At 50.6% G+C, this 18,997-nt stretch overlaps 3 protein-coding genes across 3 annotated transcripts; 2 read left to right on the forward strand and 1 right to left on the reverse strand.

Annotated features, from left to right (window-relative positions):
* Positions 1-145: 145 nt before the first annotated feature.
* LOC128269216 (40S ribosomal protein S9) lies at positions 146-2,073 on the forward strand. Its single transcript, XM_053006618.1, has 3 exons — positions 146-446; positions 676-862; positions 1,748-2,073. The coding sequence occupies exons 1-3, from the start codon at positions 224-226 to the stop codon at positions 1,926-1,928; spliced, it is 591 nt and encodes a 196-aa protein (XP_052862578.1). The 5' UTR covers positions 146-223; the 3' UTR covers positions 1,929-2,073.
* A 533-nt stretch (positions 2,074-2,606) lies between these two features.
* On the forward strand, positions 2,607-6,464 carry LOC128277534 (cleavage and polyadenylation specificity factor subunit 6-like). The gene is made up of 6 exons (XM_053016007.1): positions 2,607-2,747; positions 2,971-3,723; positions 3,789-3,932; positions 4,008-4,528; positions 4,603-4,908; positions 5,029-6,464. The coding sequence occupies exons 1-6, from the start codon at positions 2,682-2,684 to the stop codon at positions 5,192-5,194; spliced, it is 1,956 nt and encodes a 651-aa protein (XP_052871967.1). The 5' UTR covers positions 2,607-2,681; the 3' UTR covers positions 5,195-6,464.
* A 2,240-nt stretch (positions 6,465-8,704) lies between these two features.
* On the reverse strand, positions 8,705-18,997 carry LOC128268626 (ran-binding protein 9). The gene is made up of 9 exons (XM_053005761.1): positions 18,296-18,997; positions 13,298-13,653; positions 12,920-13,217; positions 12,699-12,853; positions 12,495-12,625; positions 12,205-12,419; positions 11,961-12,124; positions 11,765-11,876; positions 8,705-11,685 (listed from the first exon to the last, which is right to left on the reverse strand). The coding sequence occupies exons 1-9, from the start codon at positions 18,642-18,644 to the stop codon at positions 11,540-11,542; spliced, it is 1,926 nt and encodes a 641-aa protein (XP_052861721.1). The 5' UTR covers positions 18,645-18,997; the 3' UTR covers positions 8,705-11,539.

Genomic DNA, 18,997 nt, shown 5'->3' on the forward strand with positions numbered 1-18,997 from the left:
TTATGAATTTTATCATCTTTCTTGTATCGGGGATCGGGGTGTTTTTGTAGAAAATTTCACAGCATCTACTATAAAAATATGCTATAAAATGTGTCAAGAGCTGTCAATGTGGCAACTCGCTTCAAGCCGTCACTAGCTGCTTCCGGTCGGCCGCGGCTCGATCTCTTTCCGTGCTTGAAGTTCAACGAGGCAACACGTTCGTGTTGGGCTGTGGTGAGCAAAAATGGTTAATCACCGTATTCCTTCGGTCTTCTCCAAGACCTACGTTACTCCGCGCCGTCCGTTCGAGAAGCCGCGCCTCGATGCGGAATTGAAAATTATTGGCCAGTATGGTCTGCGTAACAAGCGTGAGGTGTGGCGTGTGAAGTACACGCTGGCCAAGATCCGTAAGGCCGCTCGTGAGCTTCTCACGCTGGAAGAGAAGGACGAGAAGCGTCTGTTCCAAGGTAAGAGGATGGTTCGCACCATGAACTCGCTAAATCCGATCACAAACCAATGATGAAGTAACATTTTACAATTTTTGACACCTCTTGGCAGAATAGTTTATTGTTGAAAGTAAAAAAAATCCGTCTGAAGTGCGGTAGCTGAACACGTTGCGATGAATGATCCTTAATTCCCCGTAATCTTAGTCTAAGATAATCGTGAACTGATGGCAAAGGTTGTTTTTCGCTTCAGGTAACGCTCTGCTGCGCCGTTTGGTCCGAATCGGTGTGCTGGATGAGTCGCGCATGAAGCTCGATTACGTTCTCGGTCTGAAGATCGAGGATTTCCTTGAGCGTCGTCTGCAGACCCAGGTTTTCAAGCTGGGCCTGGCCAAATCGTACCATCATGCACGTGTGCTGATCCGCCAGAGACACATCCGGTAAGCACGATCTTTGAGGCTACCTCGTGGTGCCGCACCTCATTTGCCTTTTCAGCTCAACAAACGAAACGCATGTGCATCCAACGTGTACTGACGACTCTTCTTCGCATAACTATCAGTTCTCTAGAGAGATTTTGCGCTGGCAGCTTGCCTCCGTAAATGATCGTGAGTGCCACTTAGCGGTATCGGAAGCAATTTCGATAACCTAACGCCTCACACAAACTAAAACAGTTCCGTTACGACGTGCGACAGCGAAAAGCTTTAGCACGAAGGAAATATTGAACGAGAATCGGACGTTCGTCCGCCGTTGCAATGAGAACGGCGTCCACGTGAAGCGCAGCCAGCAGCTGACGGACATTGAATCTTGATGCACATCGCACGTTTCGAACGGATGAGGTAACAGATATGCGCTTAATGGCCATAATTTGACGATGTAAGAATGATCTGGGTAGATTTTTTTATATTATCGTCGATTCGTAGAAACAAGATTGTTTTTCTTCCAATTCGCAATCACTAACCCCATGGCCACACCCGACTGCTCGATAAATTATCTTGGGGAATAGAAAATATCGCATTAGGAACCTTACCTCCCATAACCGATGGAGGAAGAGGGCCGAAAAACCTGCGACACATTCATTTGAAGCCGCTCTAGAACTCGAAAATGGTGATAGCTAAGAAGTCATTATAGTGCTAAGTTTTAGTTGGATGTGATGTAAGGTTGGTTAGCTTTTTGGAACACGCTCGCGTCGAAGAAAACAATGTTATCGTTCTCCTTTAGACCGTTACCGATCCGTTGATCGTTAAAAATATTATGATTATTACATTTCTTCGACATTTCATTACACTTGCCTATAACTCTTTTACCTCAATCTTTTATTTCTGCAGAGTCCGCAAGCAGGTTGTGAACATTCCCTCGTTCATCGTTCGCCTGGATTCGCAGAAGCACATCGACTTCTCGCTGAAGTCTCCGTTCGGAGCTGGCCGTCCGGGACGCGTCAAGAGGAAGAACATGAAGAAGGGACAGGGTGGTGGCGGCGGAGGTGCTGAAGAAGAGGAAGAAGATTAAACTATCTTTCGCCGGGCATAACGCTCGCTCTCTGCCGTTCGTGGAGACACTGGGAAATTATCCGCGAAGTGTTTTGCTAGAAAAGATGCCAACATAATAAACAAAAAACAAGAAATCACCAAAAAAACGCAGATTCGTTTGTTGAAATTCGATATTGTACTGAGTTGAATGTAATTTAACGGTATTGAAAGTATAGTGCGATGAGTTTTGAATTGAGAAAGTCAGATTCCACTCAACATACCGCCTGATCTGTTTTAGTCGTAATTTTACCAATTATTCATTACAATTGCGTTGATGCGACCGTTGTTCGTTCAGCATTCTTAGTTTAATCACGTTTTTGGTTAAATTAAAATCAATATCCGAAAGTTTTATATATTAAACCGCCTCTGTATACACCTTGATCTGAACCGGTTCGACACGGTTGTTACAAGTGAAGTACTTTTGACAGCTCGAACATAGCACCGATGCCGAGCGGCATTTTGCATCCAATCGGTTCGGTCAGCGGGTTAAGCGAGAATCGAGCGTAAAATTACCAATTTTCACGGCGTTGTCAGTGTTTTGGGCGACCCATCGCACCGCTGTTTACTTCGCCGTGCAAGTAATGTGGGTGGTGTGTTAGAATTGAGTGGATTGTGCCAAAGGATCGCACAGAAAAACGGGGCCCTAGTGGTGTACCCGGACGGACGGACCGTGTGAATTGAGTTGTGCGGTTGCCGTAGTGTTCGCTTTCCGCGTTCACTTGACGGGAGAAAGATGGCCGATGGCGTTGAAATCGATCTGTATGCCGACGACCTGGATCAGGATTACTCACAAAACAACGTAAGTTGCTACGAAAATCAGTCGACGCTTCAGCTACGGTTTTCCACCGAAATTTCGTTCCATTCGGGATGTGCGTGGAAGCGTGTGTGTGTGTGTGTATGTGCCGTGTAGTTTTGTGTGCTCACGTTTATGTGTGTGTGCGGAGGGATAGGGAAAATGGAAAATGACCGAACGGTAAGGTGCCGATTTATCAAACCTGTGTGTTTGTGGCCAATCTTTACAGGATGATTACGGTGGCGAAAGTGGTGACCTGTACGATGATGTGATTGCTCCGTCCGGCGACCGCAGCAGTGTCGGTGGTGGCAATAGGCCATCGATCGAGCGGGTCGAGGGCGTTGATACGAACGGCTCGTATCACCACCATCCCGGGGCCTGGTCGCTCAGCCACATCCCGCGCCGTCACCAGCTGTACGTCGGCAATTTGCCCTGGTGGACCACCGATCAGGACATCGCCGACTCGGTGGCGGACGTCGGGGTGAACGATTTTCATGAGGTGAAGTTTTTCGAAAATCGCGCCAATGGCCAGTCGAAGGGTTTCTGCGTGATTTCGCTCGGGTCCGAGATCAGCATGCGGCTAGTGATGGAGCGGCTGCCGAAGAAGGAGCTGCACGGTCAAAATCCGGTCGTCACTCTGCCAACCAAGCAGGCGTTGAATCAGTTCGAAAGTCAGCAAAAAACACGACCTACGCCGCCGGCTCCGGGGCAATCGAATGGACCCCGGCCACCAGGTCCCGGAATGCCGATGGGTGGGGGTGGTGGTGGGGCACCCCCATCAGGGCCCGGTGGTCCGATGGGTGGTCCAGGAGGGCCACCGGGTGGTCCCGGTGGCCCGGGTGGCCCCGGTGGACATGGAGGTCCGCAGCCACGCATGATGAATCCCAACATGCCGCCCGGAATGCGTCCACCACACCCGCATATGGGCGGACCAATGCACATGCAGGGTCACCATGGACCAGGAGGCCCCCCAAGACCACAGGTGAAATTGAATGGCCCATTCGCTCTTGCGGTCCGTTTTAACGAGCTCGTCGGTTTGCATTTCAGGGACCACCGATGCATCAGGGAAATGGCCCACCACAGCAACCTCCTAGGTTCCAGAATCAAAACCAGTGGAACGGACCGCCCCGCATGAACGGCCCAAGACCGGGCGGTCCGGGAGGTCCAGGTCCCATGCACAGACCACAGATGGCAAGTTGACGATCTTTGTTCGTTTTGTTTATTTGTTGCTCATTTTGTTGTTGGTCCATTTCATACTGTGTACAGTTCCAAGGACCTCCGAATGGGATACCACGTGGACTGCGCCCCGATTGGAATAGGGCACCCATGCACGGTGGATACCCGCCCGGTGGCCATCCTGGGGGCCCGGGACAGGGCGGACCCCACATGCAGGGTGGTCCGCACGGACCGCGTGGTCCCCACCCCGGCTCGATGGGTGGGCCTCCCGGTCCACAGGGGCCGGCTCCGCACGTAAATCCGGCATTCTTCAACCAGGGCGGTGGTCCGCCTAACCATCCTAACGGTGGTCCCGGACCTGTGGGGCCTCCCCATGGTGGTCCGCAGGGGCCACAAGGGCCACAAAGCGGAGGACCGCCGGCCCATTTTAACCCACAAGGCAGTGGGGGACCGCCGCGCGGTAATCCGTGGCCCGTGCAACAAGGAGGCAAACCACCCGGACCGCCTGGACCCGGCTTTCCCGAGCATCCCATCACACCGCAGCTGAGTGAGGCTGAGTTTGAAGAGATTATGACCCGCAACCGGACCGTCAGCAGTTCCGCGATCGCTAGGTAAGATCGCCGGTCCCCTGCGTCCCGCGTACTTTTGTGGCTCATTGTGGTCTCTTTTTTTCCTCAAAACGCAGAGCCGTCTCCGACGCGGCCGCCGGCGAGTATTCCAGTGCGACGGAGACACTCGCCACCGCAATCTCGCTGATCAAACAGTCCAAGGTGGCGCACGATGAGCGGTGCAAAATATTGATCGTTTCGCTGCAGGACACTCTGCACGGCATCGAAACGAAGAGCTACACGCGCCGGGAGCGTTCACGGTCGCGCGAACGTTCGCACCGTCGCCAACGGCGCGAACGCTCCACCTCCCGTTACCGTGAGCGTTCACGCGATCGTGAGCGTGATCGCGATCGTGACCGTGACCGTGACCGCGAACGAGAAGGGTAAGTGAAAGTATCCCGGTCTCGTTACGTTGTTCATTTGTCAGCTTTAGGTACCGCTTCCGAGGGTTCCCTGTCCGTTTTCGCTAACGTGTTTTTCTTTTTCTTCCACCTTGTCGCTAGCTCGCGCCGATCTCGCCCAAGAAAAACGCCCGAACCGGCAACCGATAGTGCGACGGACAGCTCCTCCAAGCGCTATTACAATGACGATCGGTACCGATCGTCGGACCGTGAACGGGAGCGCGATCGTGACCGTGAGCGACGCGAGGAACACCGTTCCAGACATTGAGAATCCTTCCTTCCAATTTCCGCTCCGAACTCTCCTAACCTTCTCAACCTTCGTCCCTCCATCGTTTGTGGGGTCCTACGACAAAAAGCATCATGGGCACGAAGCGAATATTTTATTTGGAAGAGAGTATTTTATTACTTTACGTATTCCTTCCCTTTTCGATGCTTTCCTATCATTTAAAGATGAAACGATTTTATTTCATCATCGACCCGAACGGGAAATCTGTGTGTCGGTCTGTGTGTTTCTGTACTGTTGGTGGATTCATTCACAGTACCCTGGTTTACTTTACACCGCATACATAGTTTCTGCGTGCATTACCAAAATTAACCTGCCTTGGTTTGGTAAAACAACAACCGATGGAACCGATAGAGGTGTCTCACAGTAATCGATTTCGTATGATTGTTTGCACTTAACTTCGTTTGTCTTTAGCTTTAAGACGGAACGAAGGAGCCGTTAGAGTATAGAAGCGGCAAGCTGTAGTAAGTATTCCACCCATTGAATATACACGCTTGCCATTTGGAGCTGGCTCGCAAACACGGCCAACACGTTACGCTGTCCCAAAGCGCAAGTAGAGAACGTGTGTTTGTGTTAAAAAAAGGTTAGAAAATGAGTGTGAGCCCCGGGAAAGCATAATATAAAGTTAGAATGGTAACAAAGTGAACTCTCTACCGTAGACTTCACGGCGGTAAAATTGAGCATGAGTATATGTATAGAAAAGTAGCAAACATACAACCTATAAGCGAGCGAGACACCTGCAACACACACACAAAACCACACCTCTGTCCCCTTTGCAATCCACCGGCGTCAGCGCCATTAACCGCAATCCTCACTCCTGGGACACACAAACGCAAAGTGACATCGCATTTCTTCGCTCCGATCCGTTCCGTCGACGGAACCGACCCGTTTGGGGCTTCATCTTGACCTGCGGGTTTCAAAGTGACAACATCTGCCAGCACCAGAACAACAGCACCACACCTTAGCAGTGACCACCAGCCTCCCGTTGTGCTGCATATCCTGCCGTGCTCAACGCGACCTCATCCACTCTGTATGTGTGTGCGTGTTTTCGTGTATATGTGTGGTGGCGGTAGTGGCTCCTGTTCGATCACTTCGTCGTTCCTGTTCGCGGCAAGGAGGAGAGGACCTTCGGTGGCTGCCACTTCTACTGATGCTGCTGCTGCTGCTGCTGCTGCTGTTTGGCTGTCCAGTCGGCGGGTTCGCGGCGGAAAAGAAGAATGTAACAAAACACCCTCTTTTAAAAATTAATAATTATAAACGTAATCAGTGAGAAAAAAAACGAAAAAACAAACAAAAAAATGTTCAAATCTTGTGTACCGTGTTGTGTATTCTGTCTATATTTTGTTAGTATCGTATCGGAGCGAAAATGAATTGTACACCCTTAAGTAGACTAAGACCACTTCCGGACTAGTGTGTGGCTCTGGATGCGTAAAAAGTATTTTTTACCGCTTTAGACTTAACTTATCATTTCTTTGTAACCCGTGGAGCGTGGAGAGGATGTGTTTGTTCAAAATCATGTACCTGGATTCCAGTGAGCCACCACTGAACTACTCCAGAGTACTAGATCTTACATTTATGCTTTTTGTATAAATTTACATTTTGACAAACCCCAGATATTGCGAGGTGTAGATTAAACTCTTTTGTACAAAACGATCAGTTAACTCGAGACACCTAAAGTCGGATGAAAAGAGGCACGATCAATCGATCAGTAACGCGCCGCGCGCTGACAGTTACTATCTGTAAAAGAATATCAACGTAGCTTAGGGAAAAGTAGTACCCCACAATAATTGACTTGCCGTTGACTGGAAATTCGTGTAACTCATAAGAACGCCATTGTATGTGTACCTGAAACGAATGTAAGGTGGCCGTAACAAGAGTTAAACACCATTCGTTCGCGTTGTTGTCAATAGTTCTTATGCTTCCATTTGTAACTCATGGAATTGAAAACATTCCCTATTGTAATTACTTGAAAATGGCGACAATTAAGGGGCGATTCTGTAACGCTAAGACTGAACAATGGTTGCTACGGACGGTTCACTACGGTTACTAACCCGAATGGGGGGAAATATTTGTAAGGTGGATGGATGCGGCGGCTACTTCGATTTGCCGCTGGCGAGGCTCTACATAGATGATACAAAGGATGCTATGCTCTTTTAGTGCACCTTTAGTTTTAAAGTTTTGTAACGAAGGAAACGGGCCATTTTTGCAGCTGTCGAGAGGCGGTTTAGTGGGGAACTATCAAGGGAACTGCATCCGTCGTTTGGGATGCATTTAAAATGTGTAGCGCTCAAACCTGAACTATGGTTATGACTGACTATTGTTATGCGGTAAGTTTAACGGCTGCAATGTACGTGGATCACCCCGGAAAGAACTCGTTACACTGTTTGTTCACTACCGTAAGACAATATCTTCTCGAGGCGAGGGAAGCAAAACGTATTACTGTTTTACAACTGATTATTATTTGTAGGCGATACATGTACACTAGAACACTGCCGCGAGACCGTTTAATGGTAATGACAGATAATATTCGAAACAGTTTCAATGCGCTGCGAGCGGCGGTGAAACGTTGGGAGGCGATTGCATTCTTAAGAAGGGACAAAAGGTAAGCCAAATAATCAATATTTCGATTAAAGTTGACGAGGAAAGGAAGATGTCCAATACGGACCGCTACCGCGGCGGAAACATTTTAATGTGTCACGTTCGGCTGAATGTAAAGAAAGTTAGTAAATGAACAACTCGAAATATCCCTATTTCAAGTATGTTAATCTAGCAGATACGAAGCAGCACGGCCAAAGTCATGGACGAACTGATGATCCTTGTATCACTCGATTTGCAATTAGTCGGATTGCCACGTAGCGAGAGCCTGCACGACAGGGGCTCCGTTAGGATGTAGCTATTTTCAAGAACAATCTCGTATCGTAAAAAAACTTTCAATTACGAATAACTCAGCTCACATTAGATGCCTTTCTCAGCGGCTGCTGGCAGAGGCTCTGTTGCGGTAAAGCGCGCTTTGCTTTATCGATCCGCCTTGGCAGAGGCTCTCATTCAATGATTTCGTAGTGATGACGACGTGCTCTAAAATATTCACTTACCAATTTCGAAATGCCAGGAACAGAATCTCCGCAGAAATGCAAAACACAGAAACGTTTGATGTATTCTGGGTACAAAGGAAGACGACACGTGACGGCAACAAACAAGATATTCGGTTACAAATCGTCGGCCCCGTAGGCCCCAGGGCCGTTCTTAACGCTGTGATATAATAGTAGTTAAAACATTTGTTTTCTATTACAATTTTACTCATTCGTTTTTAATGTAGAAGATTAGAAGGATAGCAAAAAAACTCGCGCAATATGGTGGCGAAGCTAAGCCCAGTTCTTTTCTTTCCACCCCAAAACCAAACTAAACGATGATCGCGAAAACACGAGAAACAAATCAAAACATGACCAGCCAAAAGCGAATGTTGTTTAAAATTAAATGTTTATTTTACTTGTTTTTATTATGTTTTCCTCGGCCGCGAGCTCGCGATGTCACCACTCGGCCGCCGCCGCCGCTGCCCGGTATGCGCGCGCGCTGCTGCTCCTTGATTATTCACAGTGATTTCACAAAAAAATGTAACCTAACTGTAGCCTTCGCCCTCGCCGTCTCCGGTGCTCTCTGCGGCCACGCTTCCGTTATTATCCGCAAAGCCCCGTCCCTCCTACTGCTCTCTCATCCGTCGGGGCCCCCCGGATCTCCGGTGTATATCCGTATCTTAAATCTTACAACCTATTCCTTACACACTCACGACGCCTCATCCCCTGGTCACGCGTCCCATCGCTTGTGGACACATTGTTTTCGCCCGGAACGAGCAGTTAGTGGGCAGAGCGAATGGAGGTGGTGTTGTTCTGAAGGAATCAGTAGAATCAGATATGATCAGAGGGGTTAAGCATGTAACGATCGCAGCGAACAGGGCACAGAGACCGAGAAGGGGCCACAGGGACCGGGGGCCGCAATCGGGTAGGGTTGCGGGTGGGTGGTAATGAACGCTCATCATTGTCTGTTCTGTACGAAGCGATGATGATCCCCCGTGTTTCTTAACGCACATTCTAAACCTTGTACCTCTAAACACACCTTACCAAACTAAGCCTTCTTCTTATAACCAGTTTTGTTTCGCGTTTTAGTACAACGATCGGTTCGGTTCGCGACCGGCGAACGCCCCTCCATTTCCTTCGGCTTTTTCGTTATCATCATCATCAACAATCAATATCGCCCCCGACCGAAGATCAGCGAGTAATCGGTATATGCACAAAGTGATCTACGCTAGTGACGATTCTCTCTTGCTAGTCCTTAACAACGCGTCCTCCGGTTGGCCAGCCGGCAAAGGGAGTGTTGTGTGCCGAACAAATAGAAAACGCTTCTCCTATCATCCTTTCGCCGCACTGCAGAATATAATTGCACATGCCAAGGTTTGTGGGGGGGCCGCTGGATGAGTCCTGAACTAAAGCGGGTTGCAAAGTTTCGCGTGTTCCGTGTCTATTGCTTATGGAGTGCCCCCCTTGGGGACCCTCCCTTTTGAGAGCTAAATTTGGGTAACATTGGGTGAACAAAGAATACCGAAACACAGGATTGCATCTAATTCCCGGCCTGTGGTCCTCGGTTTGACATGCCCTACCGTCATACCTGGTGAGCATCCGCGATCACAGGCGGAAGAGGGGCATAGGGGGCTCTACTAACTACGCCAAGAATAGCTCGGTCTTGGAAGCGATCGCGAACCCTTTTCCCGTCGGTTCGATGCACCAGGCATCAAGAGAGTACGCTATTGGTGTCGTTGAAATCCGATTTATGTTTTGTTCCGCGCACGCCGCACGACTCGTCCTAAGAAGCCAGCAGGGTTTAAACTACGAAGAGATGAGATCTTTAGTCGTGCTGGAAATTGCAAAACATCTAGTCTCAATCTAGCGCATCGGAAATCCAATGCCCTATCGTCGTGGGGGTTTGAAATTGTTGCGTGGGCCAATGCGCCTTCAACACGTCAAAGTATAACTCTGGCAACTTGCAGTTAAAACAAGGAGCTTGAAAAATACGGCAAGCAACATCTGGAAGTTATTTCGCTACATGAACGCCCTACGAGTCGCCTCTAACCGAATCATCATCATCACCGCTGTGCTCGATCGGCGCGCGCCCTTGAAGCAAGTTCCACTCTTCGGTCTGCTACTCTTCCTAATGTACCTTTAATAGTCACTTATGTCTGTAATCCGTTCCATCGCACGCGCCCACTTTCTTCGCTATTCGCGTTGCTTCGCTTCAATTTACATGAGATTTGCTTCCGTTCTACGTTTTCCCACCGGAGACTCTCCCTCGTCTGCCCGTCGTCGATATCTCTGGTCGATCACGCACAACACAACACAGTCCCGCCTCTCCTTCTTTTCTTGCCCGGGTTTGTGTGGTCAGTTTAGTTGCTAAGTTTTTAATTAGATATTAGTATTTGTTTGCTCTTATATTACATTCCGGGTTCCACCAGCTTTCCACAGTCGTGTGTTTATGCTTCGTTATTATCACTCATCACGGGAATCCTCACTCAGTTTACCGGCCCTTTTCTGTTTCGTTCATTCCATACCCACACCGAGCACCTCCTCGCGCACTCCCCGTTGGGCGCCCCATTTTATTGCCGGGTCGCTAGGGGAACAAGCATCATCCGCCGCGGGATTGTAAAAGGTAACGTAACAAGTGACTTTGCAGCAAGTGAGACGAACTACTGATCGAGTAGCAACAAGAAGCGAACACGGCCAAACGAACGGTGGCGCGAACGGTCCCACGATTTGAAGGTTAATCAAAAAGAAAAATATATGAACACATTTACAAATTCGACCGTTCCGCGTCCCGTTGCAGCAGCATCGCGGGAGGGGAACGATCGTGAGTAGGAGCTGCCCACGTTGCCGCTTCCCTCGCCATGTAAAGGCTCTGTTATATGCTGGGGGTTGTAGTGTGATGTGTGTGTTTTTTGGAGCGGAATACGATGCCCGAATACCCGATAGAAAATTATATTGATTCAAAAATAGTGTTGCGCAGCATTAAACGATCGTGAACATGGCGCGGATGGCAATGTGCCACTGAACAGGTTTACAGGTAGGTTTCACAAAACGCAACAATGTCCCTATATTCCATAGGTGTCTCGTAACCCAGAAGGAGCACGCACTACTCCACGATGGTCTCGCCCTGCCGATGATCGCGAGAGAAAAAAAAGTCTGCCAGATATTCGAATAGAAGATATTATGCGCGGCGATGCCGGTCCACGGGACGTTCCAGTAGCTGGCTGCTGGTGTTGTAAGGCGCTGTAGGCTGCAGGCGTAGTCAATGCTGCTGATGCTGAGCAAGTATATCGTCGACGTTAACGAAGGCGCACGCACCGAGCGATGAGCTGGACATGAGACGCAGCAGCTCGCTGGAGTGCGCTATGCACACCTCCAGTGGCGGCCGCCAGGAGTAATTCATTGATTCTACGAAAGAAGGGAAGAAGTAGGTAAGAGCCGCGCCAAAGGGTCACTTCACCACCTAATACGAAAAAGACACTCTTACCTAATATGGCAGAGTTTAGAGCGGCACACACAGCTTCGCGACGCGACGGGCTCAGCTGCCATCCGAGAGGGCTCGCCCACGGATTCGAATAGGCTAATAAACTAAATGCATCCTGCACGGGAACGTGATTGGAACATAAAAAGAGAGCCATGAGGATCACGAAACGACATTACATTGAGGCTCTTGTGTGACTTACCTCCAACATTTTTTGATTAGTTTCATTGACACCATGCTCCTTCTCCAGGCGTTGGCTCATTTGGAACAGCTCCCGGCCGAACTCTAGCATCCGCTCGACGCCCGACTTTGCTGCCGCTGCACTGGCCGTCGTTTTACAATTTGGCGATAATGAGGAGTCTACGTCTGCAGGAGGAGAGGATCGAATCGGTCGGTTAGTGAGTCCCGGTCAGCGGAAGTTATTACATTAACGAGGCTGCCCTTACCCATATCTTCGTCCCTGTCCACATCGTTCGTTTCGTCCACCACGTCGTCCTCGGCGTCGGCCGACCCGGGCGGCGGTGCGCTGGTTCGCCCTGCGGTACCATTTTTGTACCCATTCGTGGCGCTATTATTATTGCTGTGGCCGTTCTCCATCTCCACGTCGTTCGAGTAGTCGTCTTCGATGCACGTGCCATTATTATTGCTGGCATTATTGTTACTAGAAAACACAACAGCAACGATTAGTCTACCAGTAGCTTTCCCGGTGAAAACCCCCAGATGGTGCCAGCCCTACCTGATGACGTTATTCTTTAAGTATCCATGATTGTCGTTGCCATCCGGAATAATGGTGTTACCGTTCTGATAGCTTTTTGTTGATTGTATCACCGACGTTTGAACCGGGCTCGTGCGGGACGATGGTGTACCCTGAACGAAAGAGTGAGATAGACATGAAGAAATGGGCATTCGCCGACATGGGGGGCGCCGGCACCAAACTTACGAGCTCAAAGTCGGATCCGTTTACCATCTCGATAAACTGTCGACACTTTAGCATGAAGAGCAGATTTTGGTTCGACTCTAGCAGTCCCGGGTAGAGGCGAATGGTTTGTTCGATCGCTTGGCCCATTCGCCCGGAAAGCACTAGTTTTATTATTTCTGGCAAAGAAACAAGGATTAGAAGACCGGTTCCGTTATCCCACTGATCCCACCGGGGGAGCTTACTTTGTCGATTTTTGATCGATGTCATGTCCTCCTGCATCACCTGGCCCGTGGTCCGGGCAAAGGTTTCCGCCGTCGAGCTGTACCCGTGGTGCACGAGGTAGGAGGAAACCATTTTGTGCAAGATCACCGTCCAATCGCCCTGATCGTCCGGTAGGGGGAAGTTGTAGATCGTTGCCTTCGTCCCGGAGCGCAGCTCCTTCAGCATGTCTTCGATGTCGAACTTGAACGGTTCCTGCCCAAAGTTGGCGTCGACCACCTCGCCCGGTGTCTGCAACCCCACGGTCGGATATAACCGGGGCTGGCGCGTGAGGAAGAAAGACAAATGAGGCGACGTGGATTAAGAACTGGGTCCGTGTGTGCGTTCTTCTCAGTTCTTACCGGTAGGTCTCTGAAAGCAATGCCCAGATGGTGGCCATTCTTGGTGTAGAAGCACGTGTTGTCGACCAGATTGACGCCACAGCCTATGATATCGCCGGTGGTAAAGGTCGGTCCGTACGGTTGGCCGTTACCGGACGAGCAGAACGAGTTACCGTCGTCACCGTGGTAACCGTACGACTGCTTGTCCCAACCCGGCAGCCGGTTCATCTTGAAGTTGGTGTGTGTCAGCCCGATGCCCATGTAGCCGTCGCGGCCCTTCGAGATGATCTTCACCTCGAAGTAGTACAACCCGCAGGCCGCCGGTATCGGGTACGCGGTGCGCACCGAGGCCGCATCCGTGTGTGATTTGCCAATTCCTGCAACGGCCCAAAACACGGAAACGATAAATTTAATTTATAGCACGGCGAATGGGATGGTGAATGATGAACGATTCGGTTATGTTATGTGATCTTCCTTCTAGTCTCCCAATTCAGCGATTTATGCAGTGAGTTCTACTTGGCCATGGTGCTTTCCAGGAAGCCCACTCGACTGCGCAAGACGTGCGCTTTTGTTTCTACACCGTGTGCTCACAAAGCATGGTCACGTCCCCGCCGCCGATCGAGTGCCACAGAGCACACCTCATTAGCCGATTCATCGGCTCCCCACCCCACCCGTTCACAATGGCCAATGTTCAAAGTCATGGAAAAATCGTTGCTAAACGGAACGGTGGTGGTGACCCACATTGCGCAAGCAGACAGGCCAACCGCCCGCCCGCCCGGCAGTGTGTGTGTGTCTGAAAAGTGGCCCTGAGTCCGTTTGTTTTCTGTGGCGCACCCGTGTGTGGGGCCAGCAGCCAGGCAGCAACAACGAAAATCGAGCAACACGAGCCCCCATTTCGTGTTACTGTGCTCCGTTCCGTGCCCCAACGCAAGGGGCTTCTTCCACCGCGTACGGGTGTGTGTGTGTTACGCACGACGAGTTCGTGTTTTGTCGCTCATCGAAACCCCCGAAAAAGGCACTTCTATGCGAAATAATGTCTCTCGTTTCTTGGCGATCAACAGAAACTAGTGTCTACTTGGATAGTTCAGTCCAAGTCCGTCTCGCAAATGGGAATGGATCATCCGCAGCCTACTACACGCCATTATATAAAAGCGTAATAGAAAGCGAAATTATTTGTTTTCTCCTTTTGTTGCGCTGTGCTGTGCTGAGGAGGCTGGACTTTCTTCTCTTTCGCTGCGCACAAGGGTTTCTTGGATCGGTCAAAAACCGACCCGCGCGCTCGATGATAACGGGAACACGGCTACTGTGTGGAAAAATACGTCACTCAAAGGTGTACTAATCTGTGTGCAATGAAATGGAACGTTTCGTTCCTTCCCAGCGCAACGGCAAAGGCGCCGTGTAATCTCGATTGCCTTTTTCCCTGGGCCGGATTGATTGGTCTATGCATTGGGTGGTGCCCCCCACATCGAACAAAGTGCAACGACATGCAGAACAGACCCCCACTGACTGCCTGACGACCGATCCACCTCCGGTGTGGTGACTGATTTTTATCGACCTTGTCTCGCGGGAGCTGGTTACATGGCGGCACACGATCGATGTAACACACTGTGGAGACATGATTAAAAGAGCTAATGCGATCAGTCGTAACCAACCGACACCAACGCGTGTAGTGGAGCTCGCCCACCATATTGGTCCGTACACACACGCGTTAGTGTGGTCCAAAACCTGTCCGTAGCCATCGCGCTGAATCCACACAAAGAGCTGCTCCAGAGCCACACACAGGCGCGGCGCGGTGGGGCGGCGGACGAAGATCCTGCAACTCATCAACCGTTGTGTGGTGTAAGGTTTCGACCGCAAAATGTAAACAACAAAGACGCAGCACACACACGCTCTTCGAGCGTTTGCCGTAATACGAAACTGTATCAGCGGAAATCGCGAAAAAACAGGTTCACTATCGTTGGTTTGCATCTCCGACGACCGCGGACGCCGGCCAGCAACCGATAGCGGGGGGGGGGCCTATAGGCTGAGCCATTTGTTAGCGAGATGTGGCGTTCTTTGAGTTCCCTCAAGGAACCATACATTGTGCTTATCGGCTGATAATGTCAGTGATTCACCCCGTGCGAGCGAGGGGACGGTGATTAACATCATCCTGGTAGAAAAGAATCGACATGAAATTAGGGCACCATAGCGCTTTAGACAAACAAGACAGCAGGTTAAGCGAAACGACAATCGATTATATTGCGCTTTGCATTATCTGCAGAGCAACTACAGTAGGCATATTTGCATGAAACGCCACTAAAGCGTGATGACTACAACAGAAGTAGGCGCTGCTCGCTCGCTCGACGATGGACAGATGGACATTCCAATTCCCTTACGTTATGTTGCGTGACAGAGCAAGTGTACCCCGCGAGCATAACAAACTCGAAATGGGGTACCCCAGTTGTAAATAATGGCGTCGATGATTGCACCAAGTGCCCCTCTCTCTCCCCCAGGCCTTCGGAGAAGTGTAATGGAGTAGCCCAACAAACAGTGCGCGTCGCCATTAAGGATGAACAGGAAAAGTGACGAGTGACACACAGGGTCTCTAGTAGGCGCCGAAACAAAGAACGAAACAGAAACGACATATTTTACATCGGAGCAGGCCAAGACGTCGTTCGTACGCACATTCGGCAGGCACACCACCAATTCGCGACCATTTGTGCGACGAAGGGCTCTATCTGTTGTGTGTGTGTGCGAGGTGTAAAAACCGTGGGAAGGGGGTAGCGGACACTCGTCGATACGCACATCCAAATATTATTCATCCGAACGGCGGACAACAACGACTCGGCGATCGACGGCGGCGATTTCCTGCGCCTCCGCACTTGTAATCGAGGTCGTGTTTCAGCGCCCCTTCTCTCCCAAGCGACAGTCGCCCGTTCCTTTCCGTCCGCCCCAAGCTGTGTTCATTACTCGCTCGCTGTGAGCTCGGTATGTTTTTCTTTCAGCATATTTATGTTGCTCGCCATTGTAGGCGCACGCACACACACATACAGCGCGCGCGCCAGTGTGCGTACTGGATTTGACAGCTGGCGTGTGTGCGTGTGCGCTCGAAGGATACCTTTCGACGTCTCATTGTTTTGATCCACGCCGTCACGCACACTCACGCATTCGCGCTGCTCCTACTCGGTACACGGAGAACCGTGACGCGTTTTTCCTATTATTCCGCAGCCAGTCAGTCGGCCAGACCATCGTTCAAATCAAACATGCCCTTAATAGGGACATTGGCGTATCACAGCAACGCAACAAAAGAATGTTTTCCAACGCATGAAATTCTTTCGTTCGGACCTAACAGGTTGCTCTGATCGATTCCATCGACGTGCGCGTGGTGGGAGAAAAATTAACGAACAACAGCTGATGTGCTGCGGTGGTCGTCGCCATTGTTAGCGTTTTACTACAAACCGCGAGCTCTAATCCGTCGTCAGACCTTCAGTCGTAGATACGCAACCTAATGCGCGATCCCCAGACACACGCAGCGCAGCAACGCACACACATTCATGTAACGCGTCGCGAAGGGGCCATCGCGAGTGGAAGTTTTTTTCCTTTTCTCAATTAATGCACACATTTTCCAACTGGAAAAACTGGATCTGCTGACCCCTGGGGATGGGTTGTTGAAGAAGAGTTTCAACTTTTAATTTCCCTTTTCGATCACACTTTGGGATATCATTTAACGATGATAAAGGTGTAATTCATAAAATGGTGCTCACGCGACACACAGCTTCGCTTCGTCGAACAATCGATGCCAATCGCGGAATTGTTTCATAAATTATTTTCCTGCGTGTAATTGTGGGGCGATGACGATCAAACATTTCTTCGGCCACACCACGGGGCCAAACGTCAAAACCTGCTGATTTCTGTTTCTTCGCCGCCACTTCTTTGTGACATCATTTCGGTCGCCTTCTCCCTTCACATCGGTCCATCGGTCTCGCTCGCGCTCGGGCGTTTTCCTCATTCGCACTCGCCTGCTCTGCTCTCACCGTGAAAGGACTAGCCGCGCGCTGCTGCTCCACTCTAGTGTGCTGTTCTTCTACGACGTATCTAAGCTTGCCGTGTGTTCCCCCGTCAACCATCATTATTTGCGCAAGAAACGCGTACACACACTCGTGTCACTGGCGTGTTGTTCAAGACTCACTCACACACACAGAAACAATCTCTCTCTCTCGCAACCGCGAACACTAAAATCACCCATCGACCTTACCAACAAAGTGCACACAACATATGTAACATACGTACACACACACAGGACGGGACGAAGAACAGCTCCGCCAGGGAAACAGAAAGTCTGTCCACGATTGACGAGACGAAATGGACTCCCCACGTTTGGCTGCCATCGTTTCAAGGGGTTCCTTTGCTAATCCTTGCCACATTTTGCCACATTTTGCCACATTTTGCCACAAAAAAGCAAACGCGAACAACGTCAACTCAGTAGGCGCATCAAACAGCACAAAAAGTGAACGTGTCCCTCTGAGACAAAGTAGAAACTATCGGGCCTCTCCTCCTCTTGTTCTGTTCCATCAGATTTCTGTAACCATTCAATCCAAGTGACCATAGGACACAACACACGAACGGCGTAGTAGCGCGCACGTTAATGCAAGAGGAAATGTTGTTGGCGTTGGAGCTGCTGCACCCCGCTGCATTGCATAGCTTCTCAGCATATCGCGCATAACTTTGCACCCTCCTCCTCTCTGCGTCCGGTTGACTGCCATTTCGAGGAAAAATATCTACGCTGCTGACGCCGTCGCCGTTCGAAGGGTACAGAGCGTGCGAGCGAGACGGGTGTATCGGTATCGGCGCAAAGGAAGACACGGGCCGGGGGAAAATAAAGTCGGAGCAGCAGCCAGAGTCCGCCACACACAGAAACGGGGGTACTAAATTTAGACACCAAAATAAAGGAATGGAATTAAAGTGTCTGCGAGTGGCCAGCAGCAGCAGCAGCAGGGTGATGATGGTGGTGGTGATGAGGAAAAAGGGAACGATAAAAACCTTTGTAGTGAACACGTAAATTGTTTTGCGTCAGTCCGATGGTGCTGCACTTGTCCTGCGAGCTCCAGGAGCGGGGCAGCGGATCGACGGCCTCGTTGACGTTCGGATAGAGCATCTTCAGACGATCGACTGGTGCTGCCGCAGTGGCCGCGGCCGAGCCAGCTGTGCCACTGCCGCTACCGCCACCGCCTCCGCCGCCGAGGCCACTGCTGCCTCCGGCCGCCGTGCCACCCTGGGCGCCGTTGTTTGGGTTGAACATTTTTCTGAGCGTTTTCAGTGAACTTTCGAGCTGCCGACCACCGTCGTCACCGTGCTTTACATTTGCAGCAGCGGCACCATTGTCGGCCATTCGGAACAAGGAACACACAAGGCGGCAGTGTTTTTGGAGGGCAACGACGAAGGAGGCCTCCTATTATCACGCGCTGTACACACCACACAATCCCGCACACACACCTCACTCACGGGGCCACAACCACTTTCGCACTCGCGGCGCACATACACGCATGGGGAGACCCGTTGCTGCTCTCGGATGGGCCTATCGCCTTCCTGCTTGCACTTCCTGCTGTCTTTCTCACTCTCGCTCTGTCTCGTTCGCTCCGGTGCCACTTGTCCCGTGTGTGTTGACTGCGCGCACCAACTCGCTCCGCACTCTTCCTGCTTCTTTGTCTATCTATGCACACATACGCTCATCTGCTGGTGTCG

The sequence above is a fragment of the Anopheles cruzii genome, chromosome 2 (assembly GCF_943734635.1).
Source record: "Anopheles cruzii chromosome 2, idAnoCruzAS_RS32_06, whole genome shotgun sequence".
NCBI classification, from domain to species: domain Eukaryota; kingdom Metazoa; phylum Arthropoda; class Insecta; order Diptera; family Culicidae; genus Anopheles; species Anopheles cruzii.

Bases quoted from the DNA above. Each gene is read 5' to 3' on its own strand.
- LOC128269216 (XM_053006618.1), top strand. From the start codon at position 224: ATGGTTAATCACCGTATTCCTTCGGTCTTCTCCAAGACCTACGTTACT. The intron at 447-675 runs GTAAGAGGATGG...TTTTCGCTTCAG, and splicing joins CGAGAAGCGTCTGTTCCAAG to GTAACGCTCTGCTGCGCCGT. The intron at 863-1,747 runs GTAAGCACGATC...TTATTTCTGCAG, and splicing joins ATCCGCCAGAGACACATCCG to AGTCCGCAAGCAGGTTGTGA.
- LOC128277534 (XM_053016007.1), top strand. From the start codon at position 2,682: ATGGCCGATGGCGTTGAAATCGATCTGTATGCCGACGACCTGGATCAG. The intron at 2,748-2,970 runs GTAAGTTGCTAC...CAATCTTTACAG, and splicing joins AGGATTACTCACAAAACAAC to GATGATTACGGTGGCGAAAG. The intron at 3,933-4,007 runs GCAAGTTGACGA...TACTGTGTACAG, and splicing joins CCATGCACAGACCACAGATG to TTCCAAGGACCTCCGAATGG.
- LOC128268626 (XM_053005761.1), bottom strand. From the start codon at position 18,644: ATGGCCGACAATGGTGCCGCTGCTGCAAATGTAAAGCACGGTGACGAC. The intron at 12,854-12,919 runs GTAAGCTCCCCC...TTTCTTTGCCAG, and splicing joins ATCGATCAAAAATCGACAAA to AAATAATAAAACTAGTGCTT. The intron at 12,626-12,698 runs GTAAGTTTGGTG...TCTTTCGTTCAG, and splicing joins ACGGATCCGACTTTGAGCTC to GGTACACCATCGTCCCGCAC.